Source organism: Coenobita brevimanus, chromosome 29 (genome assembly GCF_032717465.1).
Source record: "Coenobita brevimanus isolate Jiangsu-jjx chromosome 29, ASM3271746v2, whole genome shotgun sequence".
Classification (NCBI taxonomy): domain Eukaryota; kingdom Metazoa; phylum Arthropoda; class Malacostraca; order Decapoda; family Coenobitidae; genus Coenobita; species Coenobita brevimanus.
In genome coordinates this window covers 31,346,274-31,373,622 of record NC_136982.1, presented here as the reverse complement: position 1 = coordinate 31,373,622, position 27,349 = coordinate 31,346,274, and the positions used below count along the sequence as shown (strand labels likewise).

General features: G+C 41.4%; 1 protein-coding gene across 4 annotated transcripts in view; it reads left to right on the top strand.

Moving 5' to 3' along the window:
* Positions 1–27,349, top strand: part of LOC145395050 (uncharacterized) — a 1,083,039-nt gene that overhangs the window by 171,324 nt on the left and 884,366 nt on the right. For all 4 annotated transcript variants that reach the window (XM_080268801.1, XM_080268802.1, XM_080268803.1 and 1 more), the window contains exons 4-5: positions 2,096–2,303; positions 21,389–21,499. In XM_080268801.1, coding sequence (XP_080124927.1) covers positions 2,096–2,303; positions 21,389–21,499 — 319 coding nt within the window. The remainder of the gene's footprint in view (positions 1–2,095; positions 2,304–21,388; positions 21,500–27,349) is intronic.

The following is a 27,349-nucleotide window of genomic DNA, read 5'->3' as shown; positions in this document are numbered from 1 at the left end:
AGCATGGAGAGCCGCCATTAGGTGACCAAGGCTGACACATGCAAGCATGTTGGAGCCTTTAAAAACGAAAACGAAAACGATTGATTACAGTATCATTTTTGCCTCCCTGAGGAATAGTTTAAAAAAGATGATATTGTTAACCAGAAAAAAGTGTAATAAAAATGGGAATACAGTTTGAACCTGAAATACAGTAATGCAAACTCTTTGCAGATGTTACTGTACTGTTTAGTGAAGACGAAAGGGAACTGCAAGGCCTGGTGAATGAGTTGGGGAGAGTGTGTAAGAAACGGAATCTAAAAGCGAATGTATGGAAAAGTAGTCATCGTCTTCGAGAGAAATGAAGCCACTGGATGTACACTGAGGTTGGATGATGAAATGGAAAATATGAGTGCATTTAAGTACTTGGGTAGTGGGATGAGTAGGGATGGAAGTTTGGAGGATGAAGTGCTTTGTGCTTGAAAGGACACAACAGGGAAGAAAGATTGCTGGTTCTTTGAAAACAGTGATAAGCAAAAGGGAAGTGAGCATGGAAGTAAAATAGTTGATGGCTGATAGTTTTGTATTACCAGCTTTAACGTATGGAAGTGAAGCTTGGACCTTGTTGGATGGACACAAGTCAAGGGAGAGAGCAGTGGAAATGAGTTATTTGAGAAGAGTATTTGGAGTTGCATCGAGAGACAGACTGACAAATGAGGAAGTGAAGAAGCATTGTGGTGTAGATGTGGATGTGATAGAAAGCACTAGGAGAAATAAACTTAGTTAGTTTGGCCATGTGGAGAGAATGGAGATCGAGAGATTAACAAGGAGAGTGTATGTGAGTGAAGTGGAGGAGGGGAGAGGGAGGAGGAGGCTGAGGAGATGGAGGGATGGAATGGAGAAGTGTAGGAGTGTGTGGCGTGGGGGGAGGGCAGTGAAATGGCAGGGGACAGGGCGACATGGAGGCGATTTGTTTATGGCCACCCCTTACGGGATTAAGACATCCAGCAGTAGATAGATGGATAGATAGATTGAACATTATTGAATAAAAGCTTCTTGTACATAATTTATAGACCAGGTTGTAGATGATGGTACATTATATTTGATTTCCCTCCAAGTTTACCATAAGATTAGAATCTGGATAATCGTGTTTCATTATTATTTTTTTTTTTTTTTTACTGTTCTGTTGTTCATGGCAGTATGAAAATTTCCAGCTAGCAATATTGAGTATATTCATTGGAAAATTACTGTACTGTATAGGTATATCCAAGTGCCTGTGTGCTTAAACACTGCAGATACACCAAGTACTGTGTGTGGGCTTGGACTGTGGTGGTGTGTGTGTAGAATTTTCTCTAGAGCTGAGAGTGCTTGAGAGTGTCTGAGTGGAGCTTAGAGTATGATATGTATAGCTGTATGTTGGAGTGTGCATACAGTAGAGTAACATTTTAAGCACAGAGTGCATGTAGAGAAAGCCAGAGAGGGAGCATAAATTTATTGAATATGCATTTCAGTAATATGTGGTATACTTTGTCTGTTAGCTTTGTATGAGAATGGGATTTCATTGGAATCTTGAGGTAAAAAATATACTGTACTGTATATATATTTATGTGGGCTGAAAGGTCACAACAAAAAATGGTCTTGACATCTATTTTAATGATACAACATTTGCAGCTCAGGAGCAGTTCTTGGTGCCAATGATTTATGACTGTTCAGACATGAATGTAATAATTGTGTCCGCTGCAGTATTTAGTATTGCATATTGAGAATTTTGTAAGTAAATACACTGACTGTGTTCTTTCATCATCATCGTCATCCATCATCATGTCATAGTCCCTCATCATCATCAGTCAGTCATCAGTCCCTCATCATCATCAGTCAGTCATCAGGCCATCCTCATCATTATTAGTCATCAGTTAGTCATCATCATCATCACCATCTCTGAGGCTTTGTTCCTTCCTGGGAACCCCCTGACAAGATTGAAAGGAGGGAAAAACTTGTAAATCAAGAAGCCTACTTGTGATTGCAAAATAATGAATTGTACATTTCACTGAAGCAATCTAAAAGTAGCAGCAGTACTAGGCTTGGAAAGTTTAACTCAAATAATTATCTTAACTGACAGGCCCATCGTGACCACCAGCACCCCAATCAAGCCATCACTCACCCCGAGGACTGGAGGGGGTCGGGCCAGACGAGACCTCTTCCCCACCACACCTGCCACAGCTGCCCCCACATCTGTCACTACCACACCTCTCTCACTAGCGCACCTCACCTCTGCCACATCTCTACAAGTCACTAATATGGACGATCCAGAGATGTACAGGTTGGAGGTGAGCCTTAGGAAAACAGTTAGATTACTGATACAGTACAAAGACTTATCATTTTTGCCATAAATCATCTCACATTAACCAGAAAGATGTTTTGCAGTGACATTTCATACACATATATACATGCATCATCTAATCGTGTTCTGCCTTATGAGGAACGTAGGAGCCCGGGGCTAGGCAAGTTGGTCTTTACATTTTAGATGAGAGTGACCAGCCTCACACATCCCTGAGTGGCATTACATGAGCAATAAACCCCAACCACCCAATGGTTATAAACCTGCACAGGCTCAGTCAGGTTGGAGCACATTAATTACCCACTAAATGGTTAATACTGTATCTTTTGGGGAGGCTGAACTCATCATTTGCAGTATAAAGGTTTCATACTTTGATTGTCATCATTAGATCATTATTTTAATAGTTGTGAGAAGGACTATAAAGTGTTTATGACATTCATGGATCTGGAAAAAGCATACTGCAAAGTAGACAGAGAAGGATTGCGGAAGGTTTTGCACACATACGGTGTAGATGGTAAAGCTGCTAGGTGCCAACGTGAGCTTTTATGATGGCAGCAAAGCATGTGTAAGGGTAAATGGGCATCTAAGTGAATGGTTCGTGAGTGGGCATGCGCTAAGGTTGTGTGATGTCCCCATGGCTGTTCAATATATATATGGATGGGGTGATGAGAGAAGTAAAAACACAGGTAATGGAGAGAGGGATGGCATTGGTATTGAATAGTGATAGGTGGAATATCTCAAATTTGTTGTATGCTGATGATGCAGTACTATTTGCAAATACTGCACAAGAACTTGGTAGACTAGTGCAGAGTTTTGCTAATGTCTGTGAGTGTTGTGCCTTGAGTGTAAACGCAGAGAAGAGTAAGGTGATGGTTATTGTGAGAGAAGGTTACTCCCATAATGATGTTGGTGAATGGAGAGAGACTGGAATTGGGGAGAGAGTTCAGATACCTGGGTACAGTGATAGAAAAGAGAGGAAAATGTACAAAAGAAGTGGAAATTAGAGTGACACAAGGAAGGAAAGTAACTGATGCTATGAAGGCCTTGATAAGAAACAGAGGCTTGAGTGTTGCAGCTGTGCAAGGCTTACATGAAGAAGTGTTAGTGCCAACTTTAACATATGGATATGAGACTGTGGGGTGACATGAAAATGAAAAGTCAAGAGGAGAGCAGTGGAGATGGGACTGCTGAGGAATGTTTGTGGAGTACGGAGAGTGGACAGGATACAAAATGTGATTCGTGAAAGATATGGAGTGAAGAAGTCTGTGGACGTCAGAATCGTAGAGGGTGTACTGAGATGCTGTGGTCATGTGGAGAGAATGGATAACAATAGAGTGGTGAAAAAGGTTTATCTGAGCGAATATGAAGAGGGAGGAGGCGAGGTAGGCCAGGGAGAAGGTGGAGAGATATGGTGGATGAGTGTGTGAGGAAGAGAGGTATGGAAGTCAGTGAGGCTAAGGGACTGACAAGTGATCAAGCTGGCTGGATGAATGTTGTGAGAGGAAGTGCATGATCAGGGATTTGGCATCTCCTTTCAATGTGACAGCATCCGGATTGACTCTATTGGATACATTTATGTGAAGCTTCAGAATGTAGTGAATGGGTTTGGCATATCTGATAGAGCCAGGATTCTTGGGGCTTGAATGATGATTGAATGGAAGTGTGGCCCATTGGATTGGGCAAATTTGGGCTGTTTGGCTGTTGCTACTCCTCACTCTGCCGTAGGGTAGGAAAGGAGGTCTGGATGTTGATAATCATGATGACTGTTATACCGTAATAAGATGGGTAGGATCCAGGAGTAATAAGAGAAAGAAAACATTGTTAGGAGAAGCTGTCAACAGAATCCCCAGTGAAATGGGCCATTTCCTGCATGCATTACATTTTCAACCAAACCTTCACCTTTTGGCTCCAAGTCTTGGTAGACATCATAATAGGTATTCCCTGCTGCTTTCTTCATTTTATCATCTTCCTTCCATGCAAAATACATGTGATTGATATTTATGTTTTTTTATTTGCATAGGTCTTTATCCTGAAAAATAATAGATTCGCAAATGCTTCCACACATGTAATGAGGCAAGAGTGGTTGAAAGTGAAGGATGAAGAATAGTGAAGAGTTATACAGATTATATATTTATGAGTAGTCTTGGGCTAATAAAGAAAAAGTAAAAGTGAGGAAATCACTGAAGGAAATAAAAGAAAAACATTCAATAGCCGAATGTTAATCGCCCACCAGAATATGCTGTTGGCCAAGTTGCAAGCAGCTTACAGTACAAACCAGGTGTGAAGAAAATTTACCAAACTCTACAGAATTCAGTCACGGCATTTCACAAAAGGACAATCTACATTAAAGAAACTAGTTGACCTTTGGCAGCTATTTTGATGACCTTGGCCTTGACCCTGAGTACCCATTTATGAACTCGTCCAAGATTTTTGCCATATCTTGATACTCTGAAGGTTTCATGTTGATAGCTCAGGCTGTTCATAAGATATAATGGTGCTAAAGGCAGGTGATAAAAACTAGTTGACCTTTGGCAGCCGTTTTGGTGACGACCTTGACCCCAATTATCCATTTTTGAACTTGTCCAAGATTTTGGCCATATCTTGATACCATGAAGGTTAAATGTTGATAGCTCAAGCTGTTTATGAGGTATAATGGTGCTAAAGACGGGCGATAAAAACTGGCTGACCTTTGGCAGCCATTTTGGTGACCCTGACCTTGACCCTGAGTGCCCATTTTTGTATTCGTCCAAAATTTTGGCTATATCTTGATACCCTGAAGGTGTCTTGTTGATAGCAAAAAATGTTCTTGAGATGTAACGGTGCTCAAAGCGAACGATAAAATCTAGTTGACATTTGGCAGCCATTTTGGTGACCTTGACCTTGACCCCAACTGCCCATTTTTGAGTTTGTCCAAGATTTTGGCCATATCTTGATACCCTGAAGGTTTCATGTTGATAGCTCAAGCCGTTCATGAGATATAATGGTGCTAAAGGCAGGTGATAAAAACTAGTTGACCTTTGGCAGCCATTTTGGTGACCTTGACCTTGATCCCAATTACCCATTTTTGAACTCGTCCAAGATTTTGGCCATATCTTGTTACGTTGAAGGCTTCATGTTGGTAGCTCAAGCTGTTCATGAGATATTATGGTAACACACGCACACACATGTGGACAAAAACATTATCACTCCGCCTTGCTAAATGTGGGTGATAATTATGACGTGAAGAGAAATGAAGGAAAAGAAAGAGAAGGAAGAGAATGTTTACGTTTATGTTTTTGAAGGCTTGAACTTGCTTGCATGCGTCGGCCTTGGTCACCTAATGGCGGCTCTCCATACTGCTCGATCTATGGCAGCCTCCCTGTTCAGTCCCTTAACCCAGAGTTCACACTTAATGACCTCGTCCCAGGTCTTTCTCGGTCTACCCCATGCAACCTCACCCCAAGTGTTAACGCTTCTCGCTTTCTGCACCCTATTATCATCCCCTATCCTCTCCACATGTCCAAACCATCTCAGTCTACCTCACCTCATCACAACACCAATACACTCCAGTCCCATCCTGCCTCTAAACTCTTCCATCGTAAAGCCAGCCCCCCCAGGCCTTGCATGCAGGGACACACTGCACATCCACCTAATCGTTTTTTTTTTTTTTTTTTATTTTTTTTTTTTTTTAATGTCTGATTCTGGGCAAAGGCTTCAGGGCCTATATCTTGGAGGCAGTAGCCTATCCCAAGGCCCAGTACGTTTGAGCCTGCGAATATCCTCTTCCTTTACTGACCCGGTCTCACTACCATACAGTAAAAACACTCCTAGCACATGCTGCATACAATGACCCCTTAGCTCGTAGGAAGAGTCCTTTCAATGTCAGGAGAGGCAACAGCCCCCTGAACTTCTTCCAACCACTTCTCACCCTAGCCACAGAGCTAGCTCCAGCCCCATTTCCAGCACATAACATGTCTCCGTAATAATAATAATAATAATAATCTGGCCTTTTGTTTCTCAAAAGCGCCAGTTCTTCCTTTTGGGAATTCACTAGCGCTTGACACACATACATTATTTTTACAATTACAAGAATTGTGACATTTCTTGTATATAATACAAGCTACATCATACATACATGAAAGTGGCAATAATTAAACCCTATAATCATCCGTCATAGTACCTCTCTCCAGGTCATAGCATTTTGAAAAATGAAAGGCTTTCAGCTGTCTCTTAAAGGATTCAACAGTAGAGAGTTGTCTTATGGACAATGGCAATCTGTTATATAATCTAGGGGCTCTATATGCAAAAGGACGATCAGAGAAAGATGACTGGTGAATGGCTCCTGGCTCATCAAGACACAAGGAATCATCTTCACTGCGTAACATCACACCCGGGCGTGTCGATGGAAGTTTTAACAATTCAGCAAGATACTTCGGTTCACCAAACTTAAGAACCTTGAATGTAATAAGACACAGTTTAAATTCAATTGTAGCCTTTACTGGTAACCAATGCAACTCAATCAGAAACGGGGTAGTTGAGGTTCTCGGCGGGAGACCAAAGATAAGCCGTGCCGCCCTGTTCAACACAGACTGAACTTTTGTTAGTATATTATTTGGAAGACCAACCCACAGTGAATTACAATAATCAACACGAGACAAGACCACTGCATGGACCAGTGTTAAGAGGCACCGTCTATTCAGGAATCTTCTCACAGAGTACAGATTTCTGATATGCAAGTTACACCCTCTTACAACCTGATTAATATGTTCTTTGTAATTTAACTTAGAATTAAAATAAACACCCAGATTTCGAACAGAACTGACTGGATGCAGCTGTGACACACCAATGTTCAAAGCCAGGGCATTGTCAGTGTCATCACCCCTTCTGTTTCCTCTGATGATGATGATCTCAGTTTTACCATCATTCAGCTTAAGTTTCCTCTTAGCCATCCAAATCTTAATATCAGACATTAGAGATTCAAACTTTGTCTTAGTATCGTTGATATCTGACATCTTAACATAGAACTGGGTGTCATCAGCATAAAAATGATAGGACACATCATGAGCATCAAGTAGAGACGATAAACTACTTGTGTAGATAGTAAATAGAATTGGACCCAAAACTGATCCTTGAGGGACTCCAAATAGAAGAGGAGCAGAATCAGAGCTAGCATAATCAACAACCACTCTCTGAGATCTGTCTGACAGATACGACTTAAGGAGCAAAAGGGCACTATCACGAATGCCATAAAAATACAGATCATCCAAAAATAGTTTATGATCTACTGTATCAAAAGCTGCAGACAGATCCAAAAGAACTAGGAGAGAGGACATCCCACTACAAGTGTTCGCCACCAAGTCACTCTGAATCCATGTTAGTGCAGTTTCAGTTGAATGGTATTTTCTGTATGCTGTTTGAACAACAGGAACAACTCTGTTGTGTTCCAGTAGTGGTAAGAGTTGATCGAGTATGGCCCGCTCAATAATCTTGGATAAAAAAGACAGGTTAGAGACAGGACGATAATTTGTCATGCTCTCGACATCAAGGCCAGGTTTCTTAATTAGGGGCCTAAGCAAAGCACGTTTCTCAGACTGCACAAAATTACTTTCTAAGAAGCATCTATTTATTATGTTGCAGATAAAGTCTGCAGCATGCTCATACACATCAGGCAGTTGTGACATGTTACATGGATCGAGTGAGCAAAATGTTTTATTAAGTTCTCTGATGTAACATTTGACTTTGTTTACATCCAGCGGATGAAATGTTGAAAGCAAATGATCCCCGGTGCACAGTGGCTGGAAGTCAACTGAGTACGCTTCACTAGGAGAACTGCTGTCTAAATCACTTCTTATGCGTGATATCTTACTTGTAAAAAATGAAGCAAAATCAGAAGCCAATTGGGCATCAGATACAGAAGTTGGTTTAACAATTACATTCCTCCGACCAACCAAATTGTTCACAACTGCAGACAGTTCTTTTTGATCACCACCACATGAATCAACTTTATTTTGATAATACCTAGCCTTTTGGGCTTTTACAGTGTGAACGACTGCTCTTCTTGCAAAAACATAACGCAAACGAGTTACTTTGGTCTGCTGCAAGCGCCACTCACGTTCTGCCCTTCTACGTTGTCTATGCAAAGAATTAATGGATGGACCATACCACGGAGAATTATCACGTACAGTGATTGTTTTTACTACCTCAGGACAATAATGGTCAAAAATTGACCTGAGCTCGTTGTTGTAAATATCAACCAATTCACCAGAAGAAAGACTTGAAGAATCGATGGAGTTTAAACGTTGATCAATTTCAAAACACATCAACTGGCGGTCAACATTGTTGTAATTTCTGAACCTGATGACCTTTTTATATGAAGGGGATTTCGGGACATCAAAACTAAGAGTGATCAGAGCATGATCAGAGATGAGGGGGTCAAATGAGTCAACCTCCACATCTGATACACACCTGCAACCAACAGGGGACAAGATCAAGTCAAGGACATGTCCTGAGACATGAGTTGGATTACTCACATGATTGAAAAAATTGTTCTGGGTAATCAACTCAAGGAATTCTGAAGAAAATGGTTTTGACTCTGGACTATCAGCCCAATAATTGAAATCACCACAAACAAGAACAACTCCAGGTTTAAGAGAAAACCCTTCAAGAAACTGCCCAAACTCCTCCATAAAACCTCGATCTCTGCCCGGATGACCTGGTCGATAGACAATTGCAATTCTAATGGTATTCTGATGGAAATTTATTAATACTTCCATAAATTCAGATGAAGATGGGGTCAGGTCTGAGTCAGTGAGAGAAATGTTTGCAAGTGCCGCCGAGTAGATGAGTGCTACGCCTCCTCCTGGATAGTCAGCAGCAGGCCTGGGAATACTAATAATATAATGTGTCTTAGGCAAAGCATTACGAATAATATCGATATCAGACTCATACAACCAGGTTTCAGTCAAGCACAATATGTCAAGCTCGTGCTGCTTTAGGGTTTCATTAATATAGTTTATCTTATTACGGATGGAACAAATATTTAAAAGACCCATCCTTAACTGGTTCAAGAGGGACGTAGTCAGTTTTTTGAATGGTCAAAATTGGTGTTTTCAATCAATCTATTCCTATGAGAAATCATAATTGGACATTCTCTACTTGTTGCAAAATGGGCAATCGCCTGTGACTTTGAATTAGCATCTTGATGTTTTAAAGAGGAGCAGTTGATGCATTTGGGAGAATTTCTGTTACTACAGTCCTTAGATTTATGGGCTCCAGCACAAAAGACACATTTAGGTTCATCACTTTTCCTAGAACATCTCTCAAATGTATGACCAAAGCCTTGACAGTGATGACACTGTGTAACCCAGAATCTATCGAAAGCGCGGCATCTCGTAAGATCCACATAGATGTAATTGCCCTATTCTACAATGGAGGATCTCACCTCTGGCAACATCTTCAAGACAGCAGTTTTGGTGTCATTCCTTGTCCTTGTGAAGAGAAGGTTGAGGGTACAACCTCGATCAACGAGCATCTTAATTTTATTGTTTTTTCTCAGAATATTTGGGATGATGTCAGAGTCATCCAAGGAAGAGGAAAGGCCTGTCACAGTCATTTTAGGCAACATTTTCTTTGGCTCTGATATGCAAAAAGTGCCCTCAGAGCCAAAATGATCAGTCAGCACCCCAGTTGCTTCACCCTTGGCCTCAGCTGATGGAAACTTCATTACCAGCCCACCAGCCTTGGTCTTAAGGCAGCTGTCAACTGGTACCGAGTTAAGTACGCCTCTGATGTCTTCTGGTCCCATCTGATTTGTCAGGGCACCAGCGCCACTCTCTGGTTTCACAATCAGTACATGCTGACTATGAATGGCTTTTTTCTGGCCATGAGCACTGATCTCAATCACGCCCCCAGGCAGATACTTCCCTCCCCCCACGAGAGACCCGCGAACAGCATCCGCAAATGACTTGGCCTGATCTTGCGTGACCGCCATGGGTGATGAGACCTTGGTCTCTAGTGCCTCCAGTCTATTTGATACGTCTCTGATTGCTTCATAGATCGGCCCAATAACTTTATCTTCAAACTCCTTCTTGGTACTACTTCCTCCACCAGCCAAGACCTCGTCTGCTGGTGCAACACACTGGCTACACAGCCAGTGAAAGCCCAGCTGGTGGCTCCTCTTCATGAATGGATAGTCGCCTGCATCCAAATTTTCACAAGCTATATGAATCCACTCGCTGCAGTAGGCGCACTTCAGTGCTTGTGCACTTTTTGCTACAGACCTACTGCAGCGAGGGCACTGGTGTTGTTTACTCATGATAAGGGAGAACAAAAAACAAATCAAAATGACAATAACAGCAAAACGTATATACAATACTACCCGGGAAAAACCCGGGTAGCGCCGCCCCCGTTTGTGTCACCCTAATTTAGGAGAAAAAAAGAAAACCGAAAGAAAAAAAAGCAGAAAAAACAGAAATGGAAAAAAAAACAAAAAAACAGGGTGTCTGCGAGGTCACCACGAGCAGGTGAGGTACAACTTGACTACCCTTCTAGGAAAGGTAACCCAAACCAAGGTGCCGCAAAAGTGCTGAGATGGTATTGAAACTTTTCCCAATTCGAGCTTTATAGCAGCAGCAAATACGTCACTTAGGCAAGACCTAATTGGTTACGATACTGACACTGCGCAAAGCTCTTCCACACACTCAAGAGACTCACCTGCAAGTTCAATCCTTTCACACCTGACAATCTCCACCTGCTCTCCCCGACAAGCCGTACACATAAAGTCAGCATTATCTCGCAGTCTACCTCTAATACCACCATGGCTCTTGTGCACCCATTTATCACAAACACTGCACAAGATGGAATTACTTCCCACACCCTTGTGACAGATTGCACATGGCCACTCTCCCTCTTTTTTGACAGAACTGTCACCAACCCTAGTCAATTTTGTTTTATCTGCGTTTACTCGTAAGCCCTTGTGCCCCATATCATCTCTCCAATTCCTAAATCTTTCCTCCGGCTCCCTTGCATTCTCTGCAGTCAACACCAAATCATCATCATACAACGTCTCACACAGGAGACCATTTCTGACGTCACGTGACTGGGCTTCAAGTACCATTATAAACAACAAAGGACTCAAAACTGACCCCAGATGCACACCAGCATTCACGGAAAACTCATCACTCAAATCTCCATTCACTCTTACCTGGTGTGAGCACCCACATACATGGCCATAACCACCCTAACCAGCCACTCCTCCAACCCAAGCTTTCTCATTGCGCACTTCACCACCTCTCTCTAGGGACTCTGTCAAAGACCTTCTCCAAATCAACAAAAACAAAGTACAGTTCCCATTTCTTTCCTATATATTTTTCCTGAAGCTGTTGAACAGTGAATATGGCATCAGTTGTCCCCCTGCCTGGCATGAACCCATCTGCATCTCATCAATATTCACTCTTTCTGAAATCATACCTTCTAGATCTTTCTCCATTACCTTGATTATCTGTTCTAAAAGCTTTATACCTCTTTTATTTCCTCTTTCCAGGGCATCACCCTTCCCTTTGTACACATTTACAATTACTGTACACTCTTCAACCAATCATCTGGGACAACACACTCATATATAATCCTATTTATCAGGTCAGTGACTAACCTTACCCTTGTATATCCTGAGGCCTTCAACATTTCGACAGTCAACCCAGACACACCTACTTCCTTCTTCACCTTCATCCTGCCTATTGTCTCACTCACAGTAGGAGCATCAATCAAAGGCCAAGGGCCAAATACTGGATCTGCTGGCTCGAAACCTTCCCTGTCCCAGTCAAACTCCTCATTCAATAACCAGCTATAATGCTCTCTCCATGCATCTTTAGTATCCCTAATGATCACCACAACCCTTCCTTCATCATTCTTCACACATTGCACACCTATAATATCCCGATTATCCCTCTTCACCTGATTTGCCACCTTAAATATCATATTTTTCCTTTCCACATGATTTAGGTGACTCAGACTTCGCCCTGTATACCTCTCTTCTGGCCCTATGCTTGGCAGCCAAGTATTCATCCTTGTTACCATCCGTCTTCCATTCCCAGAAAAGCCTTCTTTTCTCCTTGACTGCAGCTTCTACACCCTCATCCCACCACCAAGTTACTTTAATGTCTTGGTGAGCCTCTTGCTCAACTGCATATTGCATCAGTAACTCTCAAGAGGTTGTTCTTGAGAGCTCTGTAGTGTTCATTAACGCCTCTGTCAACGGCTCCCTTTTCAGCCACCACTCTCCTCATCTCACTATAGCAGGCATCCCTTACTGCTTGGTTTTCCAGCTTCGATATTTTCCTCCTACGTACATAAGTCCTCTTTTTCGTCACTCATTCGTTAAGCACCATGTCACAAATAAAGGAATTTTAAAACAAAAAATAAGAGAAGGTGGAGGGAGAAAGAAAAGATATCAGGTAAGAAAAGACAGAGATATTAATATGGTAACTGTTGAAGTACTGTGTTTTGAAGACAATTTAATTGGTGCACCAAATTATAGTAGGTTGGGGCACTCACCATCCACTCACTTGATGTAGTGCTGCTTTCGGGTGCCTGTCATTTCCTCTCTTTCTTCCTTCCTCTTCTGTCTTTCTTTCTATCATTCTTTCCTCTTTCTTCTGTCCATTGATAACTCTACAGTGAGTGACAAGCCAAATGGTCTCCTGTACACCAGGAAAACTTTTACTACACTGGGTGGTAACCATATAACCAAATGAAAGAAAAGCATTCAGGAGCCAAATGCTAATCACCTGCCAGAATATGTTGTTGGCCAAGTCCAAGATTTCGGCCATATCTTGATACCCTGAAGGTTTCATGTTGATAGCTCAAGCCATTCATGAGTTATAATGGTGCCAAAGGTGGGTGATAAAAACTACTTGGCTTTTGGGAGCCAATTTGGTGACCTTGACCTTGACCCTGAGTGCCCATTTTCAAACGCAGCCAAGATTTTGGCTATATCTTCCTACCCTGAAGGTTTCATATTGATAGCTCAAGCCATTCATGAGTTATAATGGTGCTAAAGGTGAGTGATAAAAACTACTTGACGTTTGGCAGCCAAATTGGTGACCTTGACCTTGACCCTGAGTGCTCATTCTCGAACTCAGCCAAGATTTTGGCTATATCTTCCTACCCTGAAGGTTTCACGTTGATAGCTCAAGCCATTCATGAGATATAGTGGGAACACACACACACACACACACACACACACACACACACACACACACACACACACACACACACACACACACACACACACACACACGTGGGCAAAAGCATTATTGGTTAGCCTTGTAAAGGCAGGCAATGATTATGGCACCTGGTACACAAACACACACACACACACACACACACACACACACACACACACACACACACACACACACACACACACACACACACACGACACACGTAGAGGGATTCAACCAAGCCGGACGTGCTACATCGGCGCTCCGTACCAAACCAACACGGCCAGTGGCATTACCTAAATTAGTATCTTTGTATGAGTCAAGCTCTGTACTAGGTTAGACTAAATGATTTTTCATTATTAAAAGGAAAAAAATAATAAGTTTAAACAAGACTTGTTCAAACAGGAAAGAGAAACAAGACGAAAGAAAATGCTGAGTCATCTGAGGTTTGTTTAGACTACAACAGCACAGGGATTGTAAGTACATACTTTGAGCTTTTAGTATTGCAAAATGGATACATACTTTAGTAAAGCAAATTTGGAAAAGAAAAGGGATAAAGGTAAAAAGCAAAATGATGATTTCTACCAAGAACTGGTTTAAGTGGAGACTCACAATAGACTGGTTGAACGTGTAAACAAACTAGAAATGGCTTTCAGAAATGAAATTGATGAAATAAAGAAGCAGATGCACTTGCAAAAGGAAGAAATAGAAAAACTAGGAAGGGAGGCCAATAAGAAAGACACAGCCATCAGTGAACTAACAGTGGAATTGAGTACACTTAGGAAGAAAATGAGTGAAATGGCAAGTACAGTAGTCAATCACGAGAGTGTTATGGAAGAGTTAAAAAATGACACAGAGACAGTTAGGCAAGTAAGCAGTCTTATAAACCAGAGCAGTGATATTGAGGAGAAGATAACACAGGTGAATGAAGCTGTGCAAAGCTACAAAAATGATGTGGAAACCACGTATGCTGAAATGGTGAAAGTAAAGAAAGACTTGGAAACAAGGGTGGAGGAAAAAAGCATTAAAAAGGAAGTGAAAAGAATAATCCAAAACAATCCAATGTTAGTCAGAGATTCAGTAGATATAAACAAATCCATAGTAATCACAGGTATAGAAGAGGAAGAAGTAAAAAACAAGATCACAAGAGACAAAAAGGAGATGCCAAATGTAATGAGCTTACTGAAGGAAGTATCAGAGGAAATCTGTAGTAAAGACATAGAGGAACACAAAAGGTTAGGGAAATATGAGAAAAGCAAGACAAGACCTCTAAAGGTGACTTTCCAGAGTGTAAACACTGTGGAAGAGATACTAAAAAATGCAAAGAATCTTATGGAAAAAGAGGAGTTCAAAAATGTATGGATAAAAAGATGCCTAACACAAGAGGAACTGGAATTACTGATAGAGAAAAGGGAGGAAGCAAAAACAAAAAACGAGGGAAGATCAGAAGAGGAGAAGAAGAAATTTTTTTACAAAGTAATAGGATTGCAGGTACGAAAGTGGTACACAAACAGGATGGAAGAAAAAGGAGGAAGGTAGTAGAACCATGTCATGACAAGTATATAAACAAGATGATAAAGTTGATGTACTGAAATGTGGATGGAATGGTATCTAAATTACTAGAGATGAATGATTATGTCAGAGATAATGAACCACAAATAAAATGCCTAACTGAAACAAAATTAACACCAAGGATATCCAATGACATACTAAATTTAGGGGAATACAATATATGGAGAAGAGACAGAAATTTATAAAAAGGAGGAGGAATTATAATATTAACTAAGAAAAATCTAAAAGTCAATGAAATAAAACTAGATATACCATCACAAGTAGAACTGATTGCAATAGAGATCAACACATCTGAAGGTAAAATAATTGTAGCCAATTTGTACATGCCACCCAGATCAAACACATGGGAAAGAGATGAATATGAGGACCTGGCAGAGAGTACAATTCAGAGTTTAAGATCATTACTACATAAAATGGAAGAGAAATCAGAAAGAATTATACTAACTGGGGATTTCAATACAAATATAAATTGGAATACTCTAGATATAATTAACCAAGAAAGCTGTTGGGACCAAAAGCTCCTTGATCTCGTACAAGAGTTCTTCCTAACGCAACATGTGAGGGAAACCACCAGAAAAAGAGGACTTGACGTACCTTCAGTGCTAGATCTAATATTTACTAGGCAAGAGAATGATATTGACAGTTTAATATATCATCCTCCACTCAGCAAAAGCGATCATGCAGTACTAAATTATAACTTCAGGATAGCATATGACATAGTAAACAGCAATGACAGTAACAAAAAGAGCCTAAACTATAAAAAAGGAAACTATCAAGACCTAAAGAAGTATTTATTAGAAGTTGATTGGGAAAATGAGCTTAGAGGACAAGATTTAAATGCTGTATATAAAAAATTCTGTGAATTTTATGAAATAGGAGTCCAGAAGTACATCCCACAGCACAAAGAAGCAGATAAGAAAATACAGAAATGGTCCAATACAGAATGTAAAAAATCAAAAGAAAGAAGAGATTTGTTGTGGAATAGATACAGAAGACATAATAGTGAAAGGCGTATAATAATTACAAACAGGCAAGAAGTGATTATACAAGAATAAGGAGGGAAGCCCAAAAACAGTTTGAGGAGGATATAATAAATAAAAGTAGTGATCAACCAAAGCTGTTTTACAGCTATATCAGAAGCAAAACCAAAGTAAAAGATATAATACAATCAATTACGGACGAGGGAATCACTTATACACAAGAGAAAGATGTTTGTGAAGCACAAAATAAGAATTTCCAATTAGTTTTTACAGAAGAAAAAAATTTTGAGAGGGACTATGTGGAACATGCATGTTCACACATACTACCAGATATACAAATAGCAGAAAAAGTAATACAGGAGGAGTTAAGTAGATTAGACAGAGGAAAAGCAAGTGGTCCTGATGAAATTTCATGTTGGGTACTACGAGAATGTGCAAAGGAGTTAAGTAAACCATTATTTTTAATTTTCAAGAAATCCTTGAGTCAAGGTAAACTACCTGATATTTGGAAGAAAGCAAATATTGTCCCCTTATTCAAGAAAGGAAATAGACAAAATCCACTCAACTACCGACCAGTATCGCTGACCAGTGTTGTAAGCAAGGTATTAGAAAAGCTTATAAGAAAAGCTTGGGTAAATCATCTAGAAGAACACAGTATGATAACAGAAAGACAGTTTGGTTTCAGAAAAGGAAAATCATGTGTTACTAATCTGTTGAGCTACTATGACAGAGTAACAAACACAATACAGGAAAGGGAAGGATGGGTTGACAGTATCTATTTAGATTTCAAGAAAGCTTTTGACACAGTACCACACCAAAGACTTTTATGGTAACTGTGCCATCAAGGAGGAATTCGAGGCAAACTGTTTTGTTGGATGCAAGACTTTCTCATAAAAAGAGAAATGAGAACAGTACTAAGAGGAAACTACTCATCATGGAAAGAAGTGACTAGTGGAGTACCACAGGGTTCAGTGCTGGCACCAATCATGTTTTTAGTGTATATAAATGATATAAACAGTAACACTGGAAATGAGAGCTATCTGAATATGTTTGCAGATGATGCAAACATACAAAGGAGAATTACTAACACAGACTCTTGTAGGGAGCTACAAGAAGAATTAAATAAACTTCATGAATGGAGTATTACATGGCAAATGGAATTCAATGTGGACAAGTGTCATGTAATCAAGTTTGGTAAAAGTGGAAAAAGACCTGATTGGGATTATAAGTTAGGAAATAAAACCGTATACACATCAGAAAGAGAGAAAGACCTAGGTGTGATCATCAATAACAGACTATCTCCGGCTGACCACATCAGCGAGAAGGTACGGAACATGTATACACTGCTTGCAAATATGAGAATAGCATTCACATACATAAGTGAAGACATGCTAAGAAAGATAATTACATCATTGATTAGACCAGCCCTGGAATATGCATTAGTAGTCTGGAGTCCTCATCTCAAAAAGCACATAGACAAGATTGTAAAAGTTCAAAGGGCCGCTACAAGATGGATACCAAGCTTAAGGGACCTTAGCTACGAAGAAAGACTAAATAAACTGAATCTACCAACACTACAGGAGAGAAGGAAAAGAGGTGACATGATAATGCTATATAAGTGCATATCAGGGAAGGAGAAAATAGACATAAATGATTACTTAACATATGGAGAAGCATTAGCAAGAGGACACTGCAAAAAACTGCATAAGAAGAGAGGTGATAAAGACGTAAGGAAATTCAGTTTCCCAAACAGAGCAATTGATCAATGGAATGCACTACCGAATGAAATAGTGTGTGCCAAAACAATTCACAAATTTAAGGATATGTACGATAAATATGGTTTAAGACACGGGACAGTACGAGCTTGACTCATTCCTGTAAAGATACAATTAGGTAAGAACAATTAGGTAAGAACACACACAGGCGGGCAAAAGCAATATTGCTCGGCCTTGTAAAGGTGGGCGATAATTATGGCACCTGGCAGTTTAGTGGGTAGTTAGGGCACTCCAGTCGGATTGACCCGGTGCAGGATTATATCCAAGGGGTGGTATGGGATTTATGGCTCATGTAATGCCACTCAGGGAAGAGAGAGGCTGGTCACTCTCATCCTAAATGTCAAGAGCAACGTGCCTAGCCCTAGGCTTCTATACTCCTCATGAGTCAACACTGGTTTAGATAATGATGACGACCAAATTATAGATCAGAGTTGAATATTCAGTTTAAATTAGTAAACCTTATTTTTCCTCACTGTTTATCAAACTCAGTATTGACCAAGAGGTATCTTTTCTTCCTTTTGTTTTATTCTGCATCAAGTACTGTAGATTGATTCCATCAACACAACAAAAGCAGGATCATCTAATTTAATGCAGTGGCCATGTAAATAGCTGTGCCATTTCACAAAGGGTGTGCATTTGATCTGTCATCAGAGATACTGTACTGTTTTGGGCTTGGAATTAAGGCGCAGTACAGATATACCCCGCTATAAGATCCCCTTTTATGTGATACCCCACCTTAACATGTAAACAAAAAAAATAAATTGATACCCTTCCCCGCCTAACAATGGCCAGTCCCTGATTATCCCCCTTTTTTTTTTTTTTTTTTTTTTTTTTTTTTTTAACCAATCTTGATGATATTTTAAACTTAAATTTTGTGTTTAGGTTGATTCGTAAACTATTTTTTTTTTTTACTTAGATTAATGTGCTTTAGTCATAGATGGAGTGAACACTCATTTTGAGGTACAGTTGATCAAGTTTGACTTTTTTTCCATACTTTTTTTTGATGATATTCAGATTTTATTTTTGGGTTTAGGTGAGTCATAAACTGCTTTTAGGTTTAGTTTAGCTTGTGTTAAAGCTATTTAGGGGTATTGGTGAGGTAGAAACTTGTTTTTGGACTTGTTTAGTTGGGTTTTGGACTTGGTTGGGGAGGGGGATCCTAAGGCTCCCAATTGCATCCCTATACTGTGCTTTCTACAGTGGGGCACCAATTTTCGCGCCTAATTGGGTCCAAAAATAATGCGCGAAAGTAGAATTAGCGAAAATTGGGGCATTGTCTTTATGGCAAAAAGGCTAATTGGTTCCCGGTTATCCTAAAGTAACATCAGATTTTCATTTTCACTTGCAATACAGTACATCAAATCACTATTGTACATTGCATTGTGAGATACAAACAATAAAGACTGTACAGTACACATTATATGAGGAGAAACATACCACAGAGACCAGGTTGAGGTGTTTAATGGATGTTGGGGGTAAGTATCCGAGTCTCGTGGCGGGCTTATTTAGCTACGCCAGACGTATTGGCGCCACCTCTTGCTGCCTCGCTACCACCATGCTGTTTCCTCATACTACGCACTGTCGATTCTGGGATGTTAAATATACGGCAGATTTCACTGTTTTTTGCGCCCTTGTCCATGTGCTCAACTATCTTCCTTTTCATTTCATTATTATACTGCCGTTTCTTCACTCCAACACGATACTCTCTTTTAGCCTTGGCCTTTCCTCCCGACTTTGAATGTCCCGGCCACTTTTTATCACCACCACTGCCTCCCGGCCCTCCCCCCACACCACCAGGCTCTCCCCCCACACCACCAGGCCCTTTCCCCACACTACCAGGTATAGTAGAGGCCATTGAACCGTGAGAATCCAACACAATGGAGCTAGCACGCTCGTACACAATGGCGGGAATGGGTGGACAGAGTGTTGACATGACGTCATTCAAGATGGCGGTGGGTTGCGGGTGGGCGGTGCAGGAAATTCAAAGTTCAAAATATTGTCCCAAACCCAAAATTTGTGCGCGAAAATCGATTTTTTTCAAGCGAAAGTGGAAGTTAGGGAATATTTGGTGCATGCCGCGAAAGTGGATTCCGCGAATCCTGCTGTAGCGAAAGTTGGTGCACTACTGTATGTTATAACGTCCCCATTTAACAGTACCCTGACCCAACAGTGGGTTTTCCCAAACATTTGTCATCATTATAGTGGGGATGACCTGTACAGTGGTTTAATTGGAAACTACATTATTACACACGTACATAGCCCTAGCTAGGTGTGTTGGATAAAAAAAGTAGTGGTGCACACTTTGAGAGAAACATTTTGCAGATCAGATGATAACTACTTCAAAATCCTTGATAATTCCATCCTCCAGTGATACAGTTGGTTTATGGATTGCATATATATCGCTTGCATGACTTTTCATAGTCAACAGTGTTAGCATATGTATACAGTATTCAGATGATGACAAATTATTACCTCAGAACATCAGAAGATATATCGATAATTTAGGATGTCATTGGATTCCTCCTGCACGATCCTTTTTTAATTCAGTGTAGGCTACTTCAGTTTACCATGGCATGTGATGTCCCATATGAATCAACTGAGGGTTCATGGGACCTGCCTCATATGAGTAAGATTTTTAATGACATATTACAAAGTTTCTCAAAAGATCAGCATCTTGCAGGTTTTATGAGATATTAGGCTGTCTATCATCTATCATCCCCATCCACTAGGTTCAGCTCAGAAACAAAGTAACAAAACCTACCATGAGTGAAATTCATGCCTTCCTGATCCATTTCCCAGTACATTAGCATCCGAGGAAGGCTCAAACCTGCCCCAAAGATTTTTTTTTTTTTTTTTTTTTTTTTTTTTTTTTTATAATAAATAAATTCAAATGCAAGGCTGGCAGTGGCTAAAGGAAGGGAAGAAAAATTAAATAAATTATCAAAAGCAGCACATCATGCTCAAAGTATGGCTCAGTGACTAACAGGCAATGTACAGAGACTTTGACAGAAGGGAGTCCTGCTGTTGTAGTTGCTGGTTTCCAGCCAGCTGTGAAATTTCCAACCACAGTAACTCCGTAACTCTGTGATGTGTTATGTGGTGCTTTATTTTCATGTCATACAGTAAGAAGTAGAGATAGAGGAATGTCGTAAGGTAATTTAAGTACAGTATACTGTATTGTTTTTCTTATTACTGTGTAACTACAGTATGTTTATTATTGCTTAAGCAGGTAAGCAACTCTATCTGTAAGGCCATCCTACCGGTATAGTACAGTACATTCATCATGCAGGGATCTGGTACGCCTTTGTGGTAGACAGTGCTTCACTGGGATCAGGCCAGGGTCCATCCCATGGTGAGGTGCACAGAAATATGGGGAGGTTTGGTTCCCAAGGGGACACTGCAACTGTTCCCCTTACAGAGCACCAGACCACCACATGTAGGCTCTCCATCAGGACCTCACTGTGTTGTATACTCTTGAAAAAAATGCTAACTATTGAACTTGTTTATAAGTTAAATTGAGGTCAAAACACCATTACCAACATCTTGCAGGAGGAGACGCGCCACCTGGAGTCTGAGGTGCGTCGATTAGAGGATATGCTGGCTTCCTCACGGGCTGAGCGCGACACAGTCTCCCTCCGCTACAACGCTCTCTCAGACCATGTGGGTTTTTATCTTTCCTGTTAATATGTGGTCATTCTACAGTATTAATAAGTACTGTATTGCATACAGAGTTTGTTCTCTTGAGAATCCTAAAGGGATTATTCATTGGTGAATGTCACTAAATAAATATTTACAGTGGAATCAGTGACACTGAAGTTTTTGTCTTAAGTGATTCAAGGGTAAAGTGAGATTATTTAGGGCTCACTTTTCAGAGGCATAGTTATTTCCTCAAAACCATCACAATGCTGAGGTTTTATCTTTTGATCATGGGTAGGAAATCTAAGTATGGAGAGTACATACACAGCTATACATGTGCATCTTTATTTGCAGCATGTTAAACTCATTTACTGCACATAACTCCTCTTTCCCTCCCCCCAAATTTTAGTTATATAGTTTTCTGGGGTCGCTCACCATCCACTTACTCAAGGTAGTGCTGCTCTCTGGTGCCTGCCCTTTCCTCTCTTCCTTCCTTCTTTCCATCCTTCCTCTTCTGTCTTTCTTTCCTTCATTCTTTCCTCTTCCTTTTGTCTATGGGTGACTCTACCCTAAGTGACAAGCCAAACAGTGTCCTGTACACCAGGAAACCATTTACTGCGCTGGATGGTAACGATATAACCAAATTATGGCACCTGGTGGTTTAGTGGGCAATTAAGGCACTCCAGTCAGATTGAGCTTGTGCAGGGATGGTTGGGGTTTATTGCATGCATAATGCCACTCAGGGGTGAGTAAGACTGGTCACTCTCTGCTTCAATATTAGGACCAACTTATCTAGCCTTGGGCTCCTACGCTTCTCATGGGACAACACTGGATTAGATGATAGATGGATGGATGAAAGTTTTTTGTATATTTTTATTGTAAGCATTAAAAAAGGTGTAGCTTAGAATATGGTTTAACTGATAGTCTTGCTCAGAACACAGTGTGTACACCACTGCTACTACAGTCAGTCCCCAAACAACTGTTTGATATAATCTTACCCAGAATTATAGTAAAAATCCTGTTGTATGAAACCCATTTCTGAGAATATAAGCACAGCTGATATGAATGAGTTGCTATTTTAGCAGTTTTAAAATGCATATTTTAGTTTTGTTTTGTTTATAAAGGCTCCAACATGCTTGCATGCATTGGCCTTGGTCACCTAATGGTGAATCACCATGCTGCTTGATCTCTGACAACCTCCCTGTTTAGTCCCTTATCCCTGAGGTCACTTTATGTGACCTTGTCCCAGGTCATTTTTGGTCTGCCTCTCACAACCCAACCCTCAGCATTGACACCTCTCACCTTCTCCACCCAATTGTCATCCTCCATCCTCTCATCATCCTCAAATCATGTTACTCTACCTCTCCTCTTCACAACATGAATACATTCAAGTCCCATCCATTCTTTCAACTCATCAGTCATAATCATAGCTCCCCTAGGCCTCTCATTCAAGGATGCATTTCACATCCATCTAATCATTGTAATTTCTTTATGTTTGAGACAACAAATTTTGTTTTCCATTACTGCCCAGGTCTCACTATCATACAGCATTACACTCCTAACACTTGCTGCATACAAGGATACCTTAGCATGGAGGGAGAGTCCTCTCATTGTTAAGAGAGGCAGCAGCTCCCTTAACTTCTGCTAACTACTCTTTATCCTGCCCCATCTTCAGCACTTAACTTGTACTCCAAATAAAAAAAACTCCTTTGCAACACTCAAGAAGCTCTCCAGCAAGATCAGTCCTTTAACTGCCATAAATCTCTTCATGCTTTTTCCAACACACTGCACATATGAAATCAGCATTATTTTACTGCCTGCCTTTAATCCCTCCATATCTCTTATGCATCCACTTTTCACAAATGTTGCAAAAGATGGAGTTACTTCCCACATCTTGTGGCGAACCGCACATGGCCATGCTCCCTCTGCTTTGACATTACTGCCACCAGCCCCAGATATCATCACTTTTGTTGTATCTGTATTTACTCTCAAACCCTTGTGCCCCATTCTCTCTCTCCGCTTCCTAAGACTTTCCTCCATCACCCCATCATTCTCTGCAAGGGATACCAATTTATCAGCATACAGCACCTTCCATGGGAGTCAATTTCTGAAGTAACATAAGAGAGTTCCAAGCACCATGATAAAAACCTGGTTTTAGGCTGCTACACTCCTCAAACACTCTTCTTACGCATCTTACACAAAGAATTTTGATGGCATCAGTTCAGCTAAGCCACCACACAGAACACTTCTAGTCACACTAGACATTAGCATAGCTTTTGATGTCATCCCCCACAGCAACCCCACTAACAAAATATTCAACACAGTCATTCACAATAACACAGAAAGATGGCTGGCAGACTATTTAGCAGGCAGATGTACACATATAACATTTGCCAGTCAGTCATCAAACATCAAAAACTACATAAATGGCATCCCTCAAGGATCTGTTTTGTCTACTACACTCTTTAACCTATACATGCATGACATACTCACACCCCACACACCACAAATACACATGTAGCTTCTTATGCAGACAACGTAACACATGTACACACCAAAATCCAGACACAGCCGCACACATTCTCCAACCTTACTTCAACGCATTACACGAATGGTTCACCACAAACAGGCTCTCAATAGCCCCAGCCAAATCTACAGTGACCTTTCTCACAAACTGGTCACGCAGTCACATTTCACACCTCACCATAAACAACACTCCTCTACCACACACACACACACACACACAGTCCGTTTTGTAACATACATCAGTGCCATTTAAACAACACGTCACAAACATTGAAAAAAAATGAACACTTGCCAATATAACATTTGGACACAGCAAAGTACCACTTCCACAGTATACAGACAATATATACGTTCAGTGATGAATTATGCAAGCCTTGCACAGGCTTCTAACCTCACTGAAACACACAACAACACCCCACAGACCATACAAATCAAGGCCAAAAAAATAATCACAGGCTGCCCAGTACTACACCTACAGATCACCTTCACTAAGAAACCAAAGTCCTCAAAGTCAAGGATAGACATGAGAGGCTCACAAATTCTTGCTGCAGCCTCCACAAACTCACACCATCCTCTACACTACATGGCAGCACATCCACACACACCAAGGGACATCAAAACATCACTCAGCACAAATATCATACTCAAATACTGTCATCCATTCCCCCTCATCCACCAGAAACCAGCTTCCAGAAGCATAGACATGCTCAGATCACTCATCGCTCCAGTCAGTCACTCAGAGACAACACACAGCTGCATGCACAGCCTCCCGATATCCACCCCTCTCAATTCTACCTCCCTCATGATGACAGGGTCCACCTGGCCAGGCTGAGATGTGGGCATCATCCAGCCCTCTTTAGGTATCAGAAGAGGCTGGATGACTCTGTTGCTGATGCCTGTCCAGGATGCAACACAGCACCCCATACTATTAACCCCCTCGTACACGTTGACGCAATACGAGTCAAAGTCCTTGCAGTCTGAAGAGTAACCAATAACACGCTATGACGCAATTTCCCTATAAATGATCGTAGAAACTTTTCCTGTGGCTGAAAGTGCGTCAAATTTTGGTGAGTCATAGGTTAGGCTGGCCAGGTCTGAGGGAAATACAGTAGGTTCGCACAGTGCACGTCATCACAGTGCGCGATTCGCATTGTGCGCGAGTGACCAAAAATCATAACCAAAAACCCTTGAATGCGCTAGTTTACTGCACAGAACGCGAGGCAGAGGCAAAGAGTGGCTAAAAAATGCCATTTTCTATTAGCGCGCGACCACCCCTCACACAGTGCGTCACGTGTCGTCATGTTGATGTGCAGAAATTCCCGGGCATTCTACTGTGCAGCTTGGGGTACAAAGGAGTGGGCGCGCCTTAACAGTCCTGGCTCATGCACTGTGCAGATCCGCTCTCTACAGCGAACCTGTTGTGTACAACATGTGGTGTTTTTTGTGCTGCTCCATCCTTGCCTGTGCTTCACCGCTCCATGGCTCCAACCCCAAGAGTTAAGAAACTTCTGACGCATGCCACCAAGTTAAATATCATTAAGATGAAGGAGGAGGGTCAAGGAAACATTGCCATCGGGAGAGCCCTGGGACTGGCTGAATCTACAGTGAGAACTGTGTGGAAGAACCGTGAAGCCATAAAGGCTGTACAGTCGAAGAAAATAAGGCTGGCCTGGTCGCCATTTCCTAAACTTACAATGACCGCATAAACCTTTCCTCCCTCCCCAACTCCCCAGATGATTCACAAAGTTGTATAGACAACATCAAAACACAATCATGGAACACTCACCAACATCTAGCTACTTATTTGAAAATAAACCAGTCTTCTTGATCTTGCTAAGATGAGTTGGAACAGAGTCGGCCTGTTGATGAAGCGTAGAGGCGGGAATCCTATCCCAGGCGGCACACAACTCTGCCTCTAATTTCTCCACCGTAGAGGTGTCTCTTACCCTCAACTCCCTCTTCAAGATACCCCACAAGTTCTTTATAGGGTTGAGGTCTGGGCTGTTGCTTGGCCAGTCGGAAATATACTCGACCTCATTAACTTGAAGCCAGTTTTTTTTACTGAATTTGCTCTGTGTGCTGGAGCCCCGTCGTGCTGGAGAATCTCGGCGCCACTTCGCGAAACACTCCCCCAATTGTTTCTCCAAGATCTTAAGATACACTTGCTGGTTTACCATAAGATTCTTTTGAAGCACCACTAGCGGCCCCTTACCCCCATATCCAAAAGCAGCCCATACCATAAGTGATATAGGGTGTTTTACTGTAAGGGCACAATACTTGGGGTCATCCTTATGAACACCCTTCCTCACCCACACCTTCTTTCCCTTCGTGTCACTCACAAGGAACTGTGACTCATCAGTCCAGAGGACACTACACCAGTTTTCTAATGGCCACTTCAAGTATTTCTTAGCAAATGCCTTTCGAGCTTGCCTTTCCCGTTCATTTAAAGTGGGTTTACAACATGCCGCCACTTTTCTGTAACCGAGACGCCTGTGCAGAGCGCCAGACACTGTTCTAACCGTCACATCACCAAGTAGCTGGGGGTTTTCTTCCTTAAGTTTCCTTGCCGTAAGGGTGGGAGTGACATCCACGCTCCGCTTCAGAACTCTGAGCGAAGTTTCGCTTATTTTCGTTGGTCTCCCAGTACTCTTTGCAGGCTTAGGAGCAACAGCGCTGCCAGATGCATGAAACTTTGCAACCAAGCGACGAACACTTCGCTCACTTACACCAGTTTCATTCACTATATCCTTCGTTTGAAGGCCTTATTCATGACACTGAATCACCCTGACCTTTGTGTCACGATCGAGAGGCTTCCCACTCATGAGGTATGGGTGTCACACGTGATTTTGCAAGGCAAACACCAACAAATTCTCGGAGTGTGGGAGGGCGGCCACCCACTCGCAGTAACTTATTAATTGACACTGAGACACAATGTCTGCCATCTATAGTCACTGAGTGATGAGTGAGAGATGGCGGAAAGTTGCCATATAGCCAATTTTCCCTGGGGCATTTTTTTCTTAACCGTTACTGCATGGTGCCTAATCAGGAAATAAAGGCTGGCCGGCCATCTACCCGGCCAGCCTTTTTTTCTTCGAATGTAGTGAAGACGTACGGTGCCTCTGACCTAGACGGCCGTTCGCGGTTTGGAAATCATGCTATGATACTAATGGAGCGCTATCTTGCCACCTTCATAATGAGGAAGGAAAAGGAAGGTGTTCCACTGAATGGAAGATTTATTCGGAACCAAGCCCAGCTCTTTTACAAGGCAGCATCTCGCAGGTTAAAAGTGGAAAAACTTTTCAGGGCATTGGTTGGATGGCTGGACCATTTTCTCAAGTGCAAGGAACT